Raw genomic sequence first — 16,391 nt, 5'->3', positions numbered from 1 at the left:
TGAACAGACGGAGATGGAAAGTGGATGATATACAGTAACGGAAACGAATAACCAATAAATATGAAGTTATGTTTAAACTTCTGTTGTCAAGCGTTGTCAATATAACCCACCCCCTTTCCTCCCGAATGGAACTAGTGTTGTGGAGTCCGCTTTGACTGGTGTCCAGGGTTAGCAGCAGCTAACGCTAGTTAGCTTAGCATAATCCTAATGGATACCGTGGATAGCAGCTAACGTTAGCCCATTGCTCGTGTCAATCAAATTGCATGTTATTAAAGGTCCGCGCTGGTCTGTCTAATGAAATTACAACCGCAACATTATGCCCTGGTTGTAGGCTAATGTTTTATCCAATTTGTATGGATTAATTTAGGAGTGAAATGCGAATGAAGGGTTGCAATCACTACTCGCAAGCTTGCCCCCAGATGATATTTTCCACTCGCACCGGCCAGATTAGGGGGCAATTTGCGACGAGATGCTCGCAGTGTACAGCCCTGTAGTGTTGTCACGATACTGGAATTTCGACTTCGATACGATACCTTGAAAAGTATCGATACTTTCGATACTTTCAATACCAAAAAAAAAAATTATTATAATTTTTTTTTATTATATATATATATATTTTTTTACAAATTTTGCTTTTGTTGCTGGTTGATTCTCCTCAGCTTCTCTCTGGTACTATACGAGAAGATAAATACACTTTTAAAACCCTTTGTTTATCTTTAGATCAGAGAGAGAAAGAGAGAGTGGCTGCTGGAGATTTTAGGTCTACTGACTGAGCGCACCGAAAACAAGGGTGAGAGAGAGAGAGGGAGAGAGAGAGAGAGGGAGAGAGAGAGAGGGAGAGGGGGAGAGAGAGAGAGAGAGAGAGAGAGAGAGAGAGAGAGAGAGAGAGAGAGAGAGAGAGAGAGAGAGAGAGAGAGAGAGCTCCGTAGCTGAGCAGGATCGCATTTTGTCAACACACTGGGACCTGGAGGAAGCGATATAAGGAAACGAATTGCCAATAAATGTGAAGTTATCTTTGAACCTGTTGTCAAGCGTCTTCAATATACCCCCCTCCTCACTAATGGAACTGGTGTTGCAGAGTCACGTTAGTTAGTTAGTTAGTTAGACACTGTAGTTTAGCGTTAGCTGAACGGCTAACTGGCGTTAGCCACTGAGGCTACTAGCGTTAGCCACAATAGCCAGTTGATCAATTCTATTCATGTCTCCTCCTCGACTTCCACTCCGCTCGACCGAACGTTGGAAACGGGGTAGTTGTGTCGAGTTCATGCGTGTACTGGTGTAGTGGGCTCGGCTTGACGTTACTCCGTTTCCATGAAGTAATAGGTGGCCAGCTAGCTAGCATTAAGCTAACGGAGGAACGACAGCTAACGTTGGCTAATAATAGCGTTGTTTACAAACTGAAGACAGGGCTGCGCTGCCCGGGGGAGGAGGCTGCAGCAGCTTGTGTCTGTTGCTCTGAGCGAGGAGGAGGAGGAGGCGGAAGCGCAAGGCTCTGGCAGCGCGTCTGTCTGTCAACAACTTGCGGGAGCAAGCCAGCTGGTACCGATACTGCAGAAAGTATCGGTACTTCGGGAAATGAGTATTGAAGCCGTTTTAAATATTCAGTATCGATATGTATCGATACTTCGATATTTTTGACAACACTACTTTCCATATACCGGTAGCTCATGCTAGCTAACCTAGCTCACATTAACGTAGTCATTGGTCGACCACCTCGCGTACACAATTAATGACATGTTGGGGACAGCCATATCGGTGACAATGTTTAGCTTTTAGTGCCAAATGATAAGAGTCTGAGGCGGAGTCTCAAAAGAGAATGTTGAATATTTATTTTGCATCGGAAATCACAACATGCACGTTCTATCTGCTACTAGCTTACAGACTGAGTAGGGTATATCTGCAGAGCCACTGGGTAGCGAGTGCAACACTGTCTAATGTCCGTGTGGATCATTGGATTAGGGTATATCTGCAGTGCTGCAGCCCCATACTCATTGATTAATGATACTAATACAAAATCTATACAATCACCTGTTGTTGAATAAATACCATTACTTTCTAGTTATTACTAAAAAAAAACAGTATATATATAAAACAGTATCTGTAAAAAAGAAAAAAAATGTTAATTTATATAATATCGTTTTAATTTTTTTTTATGTATGCACTGGTACCGGATAAGTATCGGTATCTGCCGATACCCAAAGCATAGGTATCGGAATCGGATCGGAAAGGAAAAAATGGTATCGGAACATCTCTACAATTAACACCAGCCCAAAAAGGGCACTTTTTGACTGGGCAAAGGGGCAGGGGCTCAAGCCCCCCATGGACCCTATCTGTGCACGTGCCTGCCTGCCATGAGTCTTTTGGACAAGAGGAAAACATCAGCGCCATTTCACTTACGCTACCAGACCCTTTAACTGTTAGTAAAACAATGATGAGGTTTGACACATGAACACGTACAGAGGGTTGCAAACACACACACACATACCCGTGCGCACGTGTATGTGTACATGTATGTGATGAAACAGTAAGATCACGAATCTCAGGCAGTGAGTGAGAGGCTGAGCCCTTTCTCTCCCTCTCCTCCAAATCACCAAATAGGCAACAGCGAAACATGGCTCAGAATGTAATTTATTTAGAGAGATGATATAGTATGTTATAAAAGAGATTGCATTGGGAGTTTGAATATGGCCACCAGTGATGTCATCAGGGACACTGAATCCTTGTGTTGTGTTAATTACAGCTAGGCTAATTGAAATGATCAGGTAGCAGTTCCTATGAGACAGGGTAATGCTATTCTTTCATTTGCATCATTTAATGGAGCTGTAATTAACATAAGGATTCAATGTCCCCAATGACATCACTGGTGGCCACATTCAAACAAATTTACTCTCAATAACTGTCAAGCTAAATTAATGTGTGCAAAACGGTTTAGAGTTTTGGGATGTGTGTGAGATTATGTGCATGTTTTTTGGTGAAGTGCCCCTTTAAATCCTTACCTAACCCATAAACACAGCCCATGGTGTCCGTAAAATGTAATGGTGTTCAACCTAATGTCATGTTAAATAGTAAAACAATTTAAATAGTAAAATAATGAAAAAAACCATCGACTGTATTATCAAGCCCCTCTGTTATGTTTTTAATCTTTCTTTTCTCTCAGGGACTTTTCCAGACAGAATGAAGGTAGCAAAGGTTATCCCTCTCTTCAAGACGGGAGACAAACATCAATTTACTAACTATAGACCAGTGTCACAATTCTCCAAAATACTTGAAAAGCTATTTGTAGAAAAATTAGACCAGTTAATTGAAAATAATATGTTACTGAGTGAGAGTCAGTATGGATTTCGGTCCAATAGATCCACTGCTTCAGCTGTGACAGACATAGTGGAGGACATAGCAACAGCTATGGATAACAAAATGTTCACTATAGGGGTGTTTATTGATCTCAAGAAAGCTTTCGATACGATAGATCATTCCATACTATTGTCAAAGCTTCACTCATATGGGGTGAGAGGAATAGTGCTAGACTGGCTAAAAAGTTACTTGGAGAACAGGCAACAGTTTGTGAAGTTCGCTGGAAATGTATAACATAGAACATTGAATGTGGAATTCCACAAGGTTCAGTTTTAGGACCTAAATTGTTTTTTTTATCAATGACATTATGTGAAGTGTCAAAACTATTGAAATGTGTATTATTTGCGGACGACACACATTTTTACAGCTCAGGATATGATTTAAAAGCTTTAGCAAGCATTATCATGCAGGAAATTGATAAATTTAAGAAATGGTTTAAGGAAAATAAACTATCATTAAATGTGAAAAAAATTAAGTTTATGATCTTTAGCAAGAGAAAAAAAGCGGAAAATGTTGTATTGTCAATAGATGGAGTTAGTATTGAAAGGGTTACAGAACTGCGTTTTTTTTTGGGAGTATTGCTGGACGAAGGTTTGACCTGGAAACCTCATATTGCACACGTAAGGAAAGAAATGTCTAAGAGTATTTTTATTGTGAATAAAGTTAAATATGTATTAGATAACAAAGCAATGCAAACATTGTACTGTGCACTCATATTGCCTTATCTTAATTACTGTGTGGAAGTATGGGGTAACACCTATAAGAGTAATATAAAACCACTGTATCTCCTACAGAAGAGAGCTATTAGGATTATTTGTAAAGCAGACTATCGAGAACACACTAACATATTTATTAATTCTGGATTATTGAAATTGCAAGAGCTAGTTAAGTGACATTAGTAGTTATGTACAAGGCCAAAAGTAAAGCATTACCAGCCAATCTACAAAACAGGTTTGTCCTCATATCACAAAATGGAGAGCATAGAAGGGAAGGTCATTTTAAACATCACTGTGCACGGACAACCCTGAAACAGATGTGTATATCAGTGGTGGGAGTCAAACTCTGGAATTCTCTTTATAATGAGTTGAAGTACTGTACAAATATTTTCCAACTAAAAAAATACTTTTAAAGACAGAACAATGAGAACATATGAACAGCAGGTATACATTTCTCTGTATCTGATTTTATTTATTTTTAGTTTTTTTTCTCTTTTCCATGCATCTGAGGTTCGTGATGCAGTTTTTTTTGTTTGTAGCTATAGCATTATTATTATTATTATTATTATTATTATTATTATTATTATTATTATTATTATTATTATTACCGTTATTATTGTTATTATTATTCATGGTCATATTATTATTATTATTGTTATCATAGTTATGGTAATGATTATTATTATATTATTATTATATGGTATGAAGCTGTAAGGTGCACTTGAGCTGACCATTATGTTAAAATAAATATGAAGTTTGGAAGGGGGCAGGAAACATAAGTTTTCTTCATCCTGCTCCTTTTCGGCCATGGGTGTATCATGTTAACACTTTAATCGCCGGAAACGCCGAAACTCGTCATTGCCCGCCATGCTCATTCTGCCGAAGACGCCGTAACACGTCTTTGATATCAGTATTTCAAAAATCTGTGATCGAAATCATATTTCTCTCCCGGGGACCTGAGATATACTGCTGAGCTCCACTCAACTCTCTAACGGTTCAAGAGCGCCATCTGGTGGCCGATCGGCAGATCGCCCAACAGGAAGTCATGTGGATGAAGTGGTGCTCACCCATATTTCGTCCGGGCACTCGCTATCATTAGCAGGACTCCATCTTGACACAGTGAACACCGATCGGTGCACATAACTCGATAAACAACATGATTTGGACGTATATACTATTATACAACCTGGAAATGGATCGGATATTTCGACATCCCATAATAGAAAGAATTCTATTCCACGCTCATCCCCCAACGGCGCGAGGAAGATACGGTGAGTTTCAGCGTTATTTTCTAATGTCTGCTATACTAACTGCTCTGATGATCATATGACCCACACTAGATGAATGATATAACGTTGCCCACGGAATTATAAACGATCCCCCGCCCATCCGGTCAACATCAGATCATACGTAGTAACTTCTAGAAGTACCTCCAGTTGAAATTTTTTATCTGGCACCGATCGCTACCAAACTGTATTTGATCATCAATATAATGCATTTGGGGCTATAAATCAAGTTCTGGAGAAAGCTGCAGAAAACGATAAAAACATACTTATACTTTAGACCGTATTTTAGTATGAATATGTGAATGAAAAAGTATAACGTTGCTACACCCTGAACAATAGATATAGGACATTGAATGGGCCATAATAATGTCAATTTAGCAATACAATTTAAAAAGTTATAGCCCTGCAAAGAAGGGGAACTTCTCCATAGACAAATAGAGCTGGCTAGGGATGGTAAATTATGAATTTAACCATGGCGATCAAAGTGTTAAAAAAAAAGATGTTGGTGATATTGTGCAAAGATTAACTGTACGAAACAAAATAAAATGAATGAAAAAAATTAAATCCTACCAGTAATGTTCATACCGTGGTCTTGAGATGGCTATAGCTCTGGGTGCCCTGTGTCGACGTTGTGTGGGAGTGTGATTGACGTTGGTGTCAGGCTAGTATTGCTTGTGGGAGGCCACTAGGGGGCAGAGTGTGAGTGAGTGAGTGAGTGAGTGAGTGAGTGAGTGAGTGAGTGAGTGAGTGAGTGAGTGAGTGAGTGAGTGAGTGAGTGAGGCTAAAACAGCGTATTGTGTCAGATATCCAGCTGCTATCAGGCTAAAACAGAGTATTGTGTCAGATATCCAGCTGATATCAGGCTAAAACAGAGTATCGTGGTCAGATATCCAGCTGATATCAGGCTAAAACAGAGTATCGTGGTCAGATATCCAGCTGATACCAGGTTAAAAGAGAGTATCGTCCAGACGGCTGGGTGGCACAGCGGAGATTGCGCTCGTCACCAATGCGAGACTCAGGTGAAAAGAGAGCCGCTGGCTGTCTCCGCATTTGTCGGAGGAAGCATGTGGTAGACCTCAGGGCTCCCTTGACTGACCAGTAGGGGGCACATGCGCGCAACGACCAGGTAGGGGAGGGGGGAATTGGCATTATAACGACTAAATTGGGATGGGAGGAAAAACACAGAAAAATCAGGAGGAGAAAAAGAGGAGAAAAAAAAGAGAGTATCGTCCCTGTGATCTAAAATCACTAAAGCTACCGCTATGGGTTAGAGTCCCTGTGATCTAAAATCACTGAAGCTACCGCTACGGGTTAGAGTCCCTGTGATCTAAAATCACTGAAGCTACCGCTACGGGTTAGAGTCCCTGTGATCTAAAATCACTGAAGCTACCGCTATGGGTTAGAGTCCCTGTGATCTAATGCAGGATCAATGGCTACCATACACTTCAACCTTCCCCAACCTTAACCCCCCCCTCCAACCTGATCTTTGCTACTGTGGCCTTATGTTTTCTGTGTACCATGCTGTTTTCCCTGTTGTCCCGTGGTCTTATATTCCTTTTGTTTCTTTGTTTTCTCTGTTTTCCCCACCTAATGTCATCGATTTCGGGTTCCTGAGAAGCGCTTTATAAATGCAATGAATTATTATTATTATTATTAGATACCTGATTGGGAATTTGGCCAGGAACGTCGTGGAACCTCCTACTCTTTACGATAGGCGCCCTGGGTTCTTTAACGACCAAATTCAGTCAGGACTTCGGTTTAGCGTCTCATCCGAAGGACGGCACTCGCAGCTGTACGGTGTCCCTATCACCGTAACAGGGGCATTATTACTGACAAGTCCAGAGGACAGAGTGCCCCCTGCTGGACAACAGCACCACTTTCCGACAGCAGCCTTGACCGGGGCTCGAACCGGTGATCTTCCGATCATGAGTCCGGAGCTCTACTCATGTAGCCGCGCTGCCGGACAATCCATCCACCCTCTCTATAACAGGGTTTTCACTAAGGCAACATGCTGTATATTGATTCACACAATCATTGCACCTGATGCGCCACATGTTTACTGTAGGCCTATAACCTCAGTTAACAAATGATGCCCAGCGTGAAGGAAATGCTTTAGGCTATGGTTCACATTGTCTGACACTATACGCCAAATGGCCATGCCCGCACACAGATAGATATACTGTATAGATAGATAGATGCTATGTATGTAGTAGTCTACACATAATCATTATAATGAATGGGAGGACTTTTTATGACCACCTAAATCAGAGGGTTATCCTAATCCCATCAAGAGCACTCGCCACTAAATTGTATTGCTTTTCAGTCCTAAGCATTTAATGATGTAGCCTATACCCTCCAATATCCCTAACTCGCTCACTTACTCACTCATTCGGTCTCTCTCTTTCTCTCTCTCTCTCTCTCTCTCTCTCTCTCTCTCTCTCTCTCTCTCTCTCTTTCTCTCGGGCCGGCTCTCGCTCTATCCGCAGGTGATAATTAACCTTATTGTATACGGTTGCAGTTATGTGCGCGCCTCTCGTGAATTCCAAACATCTGCGCTCTTACACACGGCGGTGCAGTGTCTCTCTCTCTCTCTCTCTCTCTCTCTCTCTCTCTCTCTCTCTCTCTCTCTCTCTCTCACTCTCTCTCTATCTCAATTCAATTCAATTCAATTTAATTCCATTCAATTCAATTCAATTCAAATGGCTTTATTGGCATGACGTAACTTGTACATGTTACCAAAGCAAATGATTAATAAATATTAACATTAAACATAAATTATAAAACAGAGATCAATGTCAAAGTACATAACAATATCATCATAAAATATCATCAAAACATAAAACATCAAATATTACAGCATAAACGTGTGTCAGTTGACTATATATATATATCCCTCTCTCTCCCTCCAGCATACACTCCTCATTCTAAACTGCGCACACATATTCTTCACACTGTATTCGAACTCGTAAAGGTCACGGCGATATTACCCAATGATATTATATACTCAGAAACAAGCTCTGTGATGATGAGTAAGTTAACGAACTCATGTGGAAGGGAAGAACATGTTTTCTGGTGATTCAACGACACACTGCTTCCATTTGGAAAATAAATCAAGTAGAACGGAACACCGCAAACATATTCAAACGCACACACACACAACTTGATTGAAATATTCTCGACATAATGTCACTCTCTCACGCAACACAAACACAAACGCACACACACTCTCTCTCTCTCTCTCTCTCTCTCTCTCTCTCTCTCTCTCTCTCTCTCTCTCTCTCTCTCTCACACACACACACACACACACACACACACACACACTATCTCTCACACACACACACACACACACACACACACACACACTCTATCTCTCACACACACACACACACACACACACACACACACACACTCTATCTCTCACACACACACACACACACACACTCTATCTCTCACACACACACACACACGCCCACACCTTCGCACACGCTCACCTCTTTTATCTTGAACTTTGACGGTGATCTCCACCAGGGGGTCTGTCTCGCGGTCCAGTCTCCGGGAGATGACTATATCTCCGCTGTCCCGCGACAGGCTCACCGGAGAGCTCTCCGCGTCCGGGTACACCAGTTCGAACGTGGCGGACTGGAACCTCACCGGGTTCAGATTCATCACCACCGAACCGATACCGGCGTCCTCCGAGACGTTAATGACCACCGGGGTCTCCTCGGAATCCGACGAGTCCGCGGACCGGCGGGACCTCCGGCGATGCGGCGGGTCAAGCGGTCTCGGCGCAGCAGGGTTTAAAGGGAGACCGGCTGGCCACGACTGTCTGGGATTGATCACCACCGTTATGCTCTGACTGGTGCACGGGGGCCAGCCGTGGTCCCGGGCGAACACGTGGAACTTTACGGGACTCACCAGACCCAGTATCGAGTCCACCAGAAGTATACTCCCGGTTTTGGGCACCACATAGAAACTACTGTTTCTAGGGATGGCGAAGTATATGAGCTCCGCGTTCTTGCCGCTGTCTCCGTCCTCCGCCGTTACCGTGTAGACCACGGAGCGGAGCGGGGTCGCGTCGTCCAAACTCAGGCTCACGTCGGCGCCGGGAAAGGTCGGTCGGTGGTCGTTGGTGTCCAGAACGTCCACTTTGACGGAGGCTACTATCGGAGAGGAGTCGTCCTCATGCTGCGCGCAGTAAATGAAGAGACTCAGGACATATTCGGCCCGCTCCTCTCGGTCCAGCACCCGCGACGTCCTCAGGAGGATGTGCCCGCGTTTGTGGTGCGCAAAGACGCGGAAATCCCCGCTCCCGTCTCCGAGGAGTCCGAAGTGCCCCGCCGGGGAGTCCGGGTCCCCGGCGTCACCGCACGCACTCCGCGAGTTGAGCCGCTTCACCGGGATGCTCAGTCCGTTGACTCTGGAACCGGGGGCAGAGTTCTCGAAAACGTGCCCATGAAAGAACGGCACCCGGTCCTCTGTCTTGTTCCCAAGTGCGGATGAAAGAAAGACGGGGAAAAACAGAGTCCAAATCATGGCTGGATGTCTGATGAGACGCGCCACGGTGAAGTGGTCCCACACTAACGATTTATTCCGTTAAAATATTCATAGGCTGCTCAACACCAAATATAATTTCCTAATCTGTGTATTGCGGTCCGAGACTTCACATGAGGACGTTGGTCATGGCTCAATTTCCAAGCAGCAGAACTTTGGCTCAGTGTTTGTATGCGTGCGCTCTCCTCTTCTCTCCTCTTCTCCGAGCTCCTTTCCTCCTCTCTCTCTCTCTCTCTCTCTCTCTCTCTCTCTCTCTCTCTCTCTCTCTCCCTCTCTCTCTTCCCCCCTCCAGTAGACTTATAGCGCTCTGTCAGTGTGACGGAGAAAATGCCTCTTGCAAGTCGAATGCGCGTGCCTCCGTTCCATTCGAGCACCGTTCTCGTCGTTTGACAGGCAGACCGAAAGCGCGCCCGCTCACGGACTCACGCGACACACACACACACACACACACACACACACACACACACACACACAGTCTACATCCACACACGCACACAGTCTACTACACAGGGGCATCCCCTGCACCGAGCATAATGTCCATATCCATCGCCACCATCCACACTTGTCAATCAATCAAATAAAAAAAATTTGACAGGCAGACTGAAAGCGCCCACACACACACATGGTCTACATCCACACAGCTAGGGCATCCCCTGCACCGATATGCCATAATCATGATTTGAAAAATTCAACAGCATGTATCCAAAAATGTATTTAAACTCTAACACAAGGCTGTGCACTATACAGCTGGTGTGCGATTTTCACACATATGTTATGTACATTTTAAATGTATAGTATTACTGAATGAAATAGTCTATCGGTCTATGTATGATGAAAGGTTACTTTCTAAATGTAATCCACTACAAACGCCCAATAACACCATACCCAAATATCCATTCATTCAATCTTTATTTCAACTCGAATAATCATTTACAATGATGTCTAGCATAATAAATACATGATAAATACAATAAGAAAAATACAATATACAATGAGTGCAATCATAATAAGAATGTGTCCACAAAAGTGTCAAATATGTCCATGACAGGGTCTGGAGCCCTGCCACACAATGTGTAAACCTATCACACAATAACTATGCAACATGGGGAAATTATAGAACAGTTGTGTGAAATTATAAAACAGCCATGAGAAATAATCAAACAGTATGCAGTAGTTTGGCCCAGCCTCGGAGAAATTATACTATTTTCCGCTTGAAAAGATCTGCTCAATGCTCTCTCTCTCTCTCTCTCTCTCTTTCTCTCTCTCTCTCTCTCTCTCTCTCTCTCTCTCTCTCTCTCTCTCTCTCTCTCTCTCTCTCTCTCTCTCTCTCTCTCTCTGTGTCTCTGTCTCTCTCTCTCACACACACACTCTCTCATTCACTCACCCATCCACTCGCCTCTCTCACACACACACACACACACACACACACAATTAGCAGTGATTGTAAACAAACAAAACGTGAGAGAAACAGTAAACCAAAAAAAATGATAAAGTGACCTTTAGCATGTAACCCAATCTACCTCATGAGCCTTTAACGCTTGGAAACAATCCAATTTGGTAGGACCACACCAAGCACTCTGTGAGAACAGCGAGGGAGAGGGAGAAGTCAGTGAACCGAACTTAGCCTTCCAAAATGGAGCTTAAACTTTATCCTCTTCCCCCAAGAATCGTCTGGAGAGAGGAAGTCTTGTCTAGTGTGAGGTAGAACTCAGTAATATGCTATATATGATTCATCTAGAGAGAGGACGTCTTGTCTAGTATGAGATAGAACTCAGTAATATGCTATATATGATTCATCAAGAGAGAGGACGTCTTGTCTAGTATGAGATAGAACTCAGTAATATGCTATATACAGTATGATCATCTAGAGAGAGGACGTCTTGTCTAGTATGAGGTAGAACTCAGTAATATGCTATAATATGATTCATCTAGAGAGAGGACGTCTTGTCTAGTATGAGATTGAACTCAGTAATATGCTATATATGATTAATCTAGAGAGAGAATGTCTTGTCTAGTATGAGGTAGAACTCAGTAGTAGACTAAGGTAAACACTATCCGCTCTGTTCTCTCTCACTCCTCCACTCCACCTCCCCTGACCGCCAGGGATCTCCCAACCTCTCTGCTGCTTGGCTAATATCTCACAGTGATAGGTTGAGGACATCATCACCAAGATGAAACCATCCACATGCACCCTTGACCAATTCCCCTACACAGCCTTTGTAGAAACCCATATAACTGCCATAAGTTCCATCATCACCACAGCCATTAACCACTCCCTCCAAGCCGGCCATGTTCCACCTGCTTTAAAAACAGCCATCATCACAACCCTCCTGAAAAACCCACCCTCAACCGGGAAGTTCATTCTAACTACAGTCCCATCTCCAACCTGCCCTTTCTCTCCAAGGTGCTGGAAAAAGTAGTGGCTGCCCAACTTCACCAACACCTCAAACACAATAACCTATATGAAAAATTCCAGTCAGGGTTCCGCTCAGCCCACAGCACAGAAACAGCGCTAGTCAGGGTCACTAATGACCTTTTGATGGCTGCTGACAATGGTTCCCCCTCCCTCCTCATCCTCCTGGACTTGTCAGAAGCCTTCGACACAGTCGACCACACCATCCTCCTGGACCGTCTTCACTCCTCCATAGGACTCTCCGACTCTGCACTATAATGGTTCACCTCCTACCTCACAGACAGAACTGAGCGTGTCTCCTTGGGAGGCGCTAATTCCCGGACACAGCCTGTCACCTGCGGCGTCCCCCAAGGTTACGTCTTCGGCCACACCCTCTTCACACTATACTGTATATGCTCCCCCTTGGTCGTGTCATCAGCCGGCATGGGATATCCTTCCACTGCTACGCTGATGACACCCAACTCTACCTCAGAACTGCCCCACTCCCCTCTGCCCCCCTACCGTTACCACCTTCATCCACACTGACCACCTGCCTTGAGGAGATAACGGCGTGGATGAGTCACAATTTCCTACAACTAAACAGCACCAAAACAGAAGCCATTCTAATCGGCACCCCACACCAAATCAAATCATCCCCAATAACCAGAACCTCCCCCTCTCACCTGTAATAACCAACCTGGGCATAAAAATGGACCCCCACCTGACCTTTGACTCCCACATTAAGCACCTGTGCAAAACCTCCTTCTTCAACCTTAGAAACATAGCCAGACTCCGTCCCACACTCACCCTGCCAGATGCGGAAAAGCTTGTTCACGCCTTTGTCTCCTCAAGGCTTGACTACTGCAACGCACTGCTCATTGGGATCCCTAGCAAGAGCATCCAGAAGCTCCAGTACATCCAAAACTGTGCTGCTAGGATCCTGATGAGAGTGCGGAAATATGATCACATCACACCCATACTCCATTCCCTACACTGGCTCCCTGTCTCCTCCAGGTTTGAATACAAGGTCTCCCTCCTCACCCATCAGTGCATCCACAGCAACGCCCCCTCCTATCTAAAGGAACTCATCGCTCCCCCGACCTCCACCCGCACCCTCCGCTCTGGGCACTCAAACACACTCCAACCCATACACAGGACACACCTTCGCACCACTGTTGGCCTGGGGCGGGTGTAGACTACCACATGCTGCCCTACTGTTGGTCTGGGGCAGGTGTAGACTACCGTGTGCCTCCTCCGACCCATGTGGAGTCGCCAGCTGATTCTTTTCACAGCGAGGAGTTTCACTGGGAAAACGTAACAACATAACACGGAGGTTCACGCTCTACCTCCTCCACACCCACTCTCGGCTGAACAGATCGACCGGAAGGAGTCACTGTTGCAACGACCAGGACTCATACCCAGGCATGCAGTGCTCATGGGACAGGGTTGCACGGTGTACCAAACTTCTTTGAGCAGGAGCACCCACCTGGCTACTTTGCATAACAATAGCTCAGGTCGTCAGGTGTGTTTCACCATTCACACAAATCCTGTGAATGAAACGTGTTACATTCCATTCCTAGAGGCAATTAGGCATCATCTTTATCAACTTTTATACAAAATGCTTCTTTCTGTTACGCTCCAGAGACTGTGCTAGACAAAAAAGATAAGTATAAAATAAAATAAGTATAGCAGTATAAAATAGAAGTCACATACGTAGACACAAGTGTTCAATATGTACATATGTACAATGTTCAATGCAGAGTAGAAGTAACTGAGTTACCATACAATATACTATACAATATACTAATATACAATATACTATATAGTGCAAAGCAGAAATGGGATGAGGTACAATTTAGGTACAATTTACAGTAAGGTGTACTGAGGTATGGGTTGTAGTGCAAATTCTTTGCCAATAAATATAAATTGTGTTTAGGTGTTCTAAAGTGTGTAAGTGGGTGCTGCAGTGAGTTGTTTGTTTGCTAACTCGTATGCGTGCTGGAGGGGGGAGCCAAGGCTGTCTCGTCAACCCCCACCCCCCGCCCTTAGGCGCCTGAGGAAGTAGAGGCATTGCCGTGCCTTCCTCACAACACTGTCAATGTGTGTGGTCCATGTCAAGTCCTCGGATATGTGGACTCCGAGGTACTTAAAACTGTTCACTCTCTCAACCGGTGCCCCGTCGATGCTGAGGGGGCTGTAGTCCAATTACAGCCAATTAATTCATAATCAACACAGGCTACACACAGCTACTAAATATAAAATAAAAAAAATTCACTCACCATTGACGACGTTACTTCTTACAAGGAAATAGTGTCCCTCCCATCTGATCACTTGTAAATTAAATCCATCCTTCGATCTTTTCTGATGAAACGTTCAATGACCTCCTGCTTGCAAACAGTTGCAAATCAGGCAATGCAACAAACAGCAGTCTTTTGTGATCTAATCGATCCTTCATTTGTGTGAGGATGCTGTCGAAATCCACTAAACATTGTTCTGTTGATGCGGGACACACGTTCCATTTTCGGGACTGTCCGACTCCGACAGGTGGTCACTCAGACAGTCACCCAACGTCTTGGGCAGGTAACAAAACACTCCACCTTGGTAGCTGCAGTGGTAGCACTCTGGTAAGCCCTCTTGGGCAGGTAACAAAACACTCCACCCTGGTAGCTGCGGTGGTAGCACTCCGGTAAGCCCTCTTGGCCAGATAACAAAACACTCCACCCTGGTAGCTGCGGTGGTAGCACTCCGGTAAGCCCTCTTGGGCAGGTAACAAAACATTCCACCCTGGTAGCTGTGGTGGTGGCACTCCGGTAAGCCTTCTTGGGCAGGTAACAAAACACTCCACGCTGGTAGCTGCGGTGGTAGCACTTTAGCTACGTTAGCTACAACAAGTTAACTTACAGACAGTCCAAGACGGCACGTTCACGTCAACTACACTACTTAAACTGAGATAAAAAAAAATATATATATATATCATCAAACGATGCACAATAAGTTGATGAACAATTGAATAAAGATCTTAAAATATGAATTATTATATTAGGCAAACTCTTCTTTTCTCGATGTCAGTCTCTTTCAAGGCAAATTGCACACAGTCAGTCTCAGTCAGAGTGGTGGTGATGACAACATTAGCTATTGACGCCTGGCGGCGGCCATTCTCTGATTGGATCTCAAGTTTGTCAACACAATGTAACATGGCATGAACGCCAATCAATCAAGTGCGCTAAGCCTCACTACCCGCCTTTTTTAAACTCAAATCGCCTATTTTGATTGGATTATTAGATTCGAATGCCTTGCCCGTGCACCTACATTGCAGTGAATGATTGACAGCTGACCATCAATGTGTTATGGGATCAGGGTCAGAGAGAGCTGTCACTTGGACATTTTAGAAGAAAAAAATATTCACTGGCATTGTTTTTTTCAGAGAGGAAAACATTTCTAATAATTTTTATGTTTTATTTTTAATTTTTTAATATGTATATTAATAATAATCGTCTGTATACTAGTGAAGCACTGCCTCACTAGTAGTCATGCAATAACCTCCACTGATATAATACAAAATAATGACAAATAATAGCTTGCAGTAACGTATTGAAAAAATAACTATAAACTATAAACTAGTTCATTTTTTAAACCATGAACATTAGTTCAACATTTTTAATTAATTTATGAGCTATGAACTGAACTAGTTCATTTAAAAATTTGTGAACTGTGAACTGAACTAGTTGATGTAGAAAGTTAACTTTCCCAACACTGTCTTTATCTACCCAGGGTAGGTCTTTATTTACCAGGGTAGGTCTTTATCTACCCAGGGTAGGTCTTTATTACCAGGGTAGGTCTTTATTTATCCAGATTAGGTCTTTATTTACCTAGGGTAGGTCTTTATTTACCCAGGGTAGGTCTTTATTTACCAGAGTAGGTATTTATTTACCCGGGTAGGTCTTTATTTACCCTGAATGGGTCTTTATCTACCCAGGGTAGGTCTTTATTTATCAGGGTAGGTCTTTATTTACCCTGGATAGGTTCTCTGAGTACCAATGATCTTTTACAGCAACACCCTGCTTCACACTCACATCATTTCACATCCTGGTGCGA

General features: G+C 43.7%; 1 protein-coding gene across 1 annotated transcript in view; it reads right to left on the bottom strand.

The window, feature by feature from the left end:
* The window catches only part of LOC311223493 (neural-cadherin), a gene marked incomplete at both ends in the record, with an annotated part of 1,556,546 nt that extends 1,546,660 nt beyond the window's left edge, over positions 1-9,886 (bottom strand). The window contains 1 exon segment of the mRNA XM_084308277.1: positions 8,845-9,886. Coding sequence (XP_084164403.1) covers positions 8,845-9,886 — 1,042 coding nt within the window.
* Positions 9,887-16,391: the final 6,505 nt, after the last annotated feature.

Source organism: Notolepis coatsorum (assembly GCF_963971535.1).
Source record: "Notolepis coatsorum genome assembly, chromosome: 2".
Lineage (NCBI taxonomy): Eukaryota > Metazoa > Chordata > Actinopteri > Aulopiformes > Paralepididae > Notolepis > Notolepis coatsorum.
This window is presented reverse-complemented; position numbering and strand designations above follow the sequence as displayed.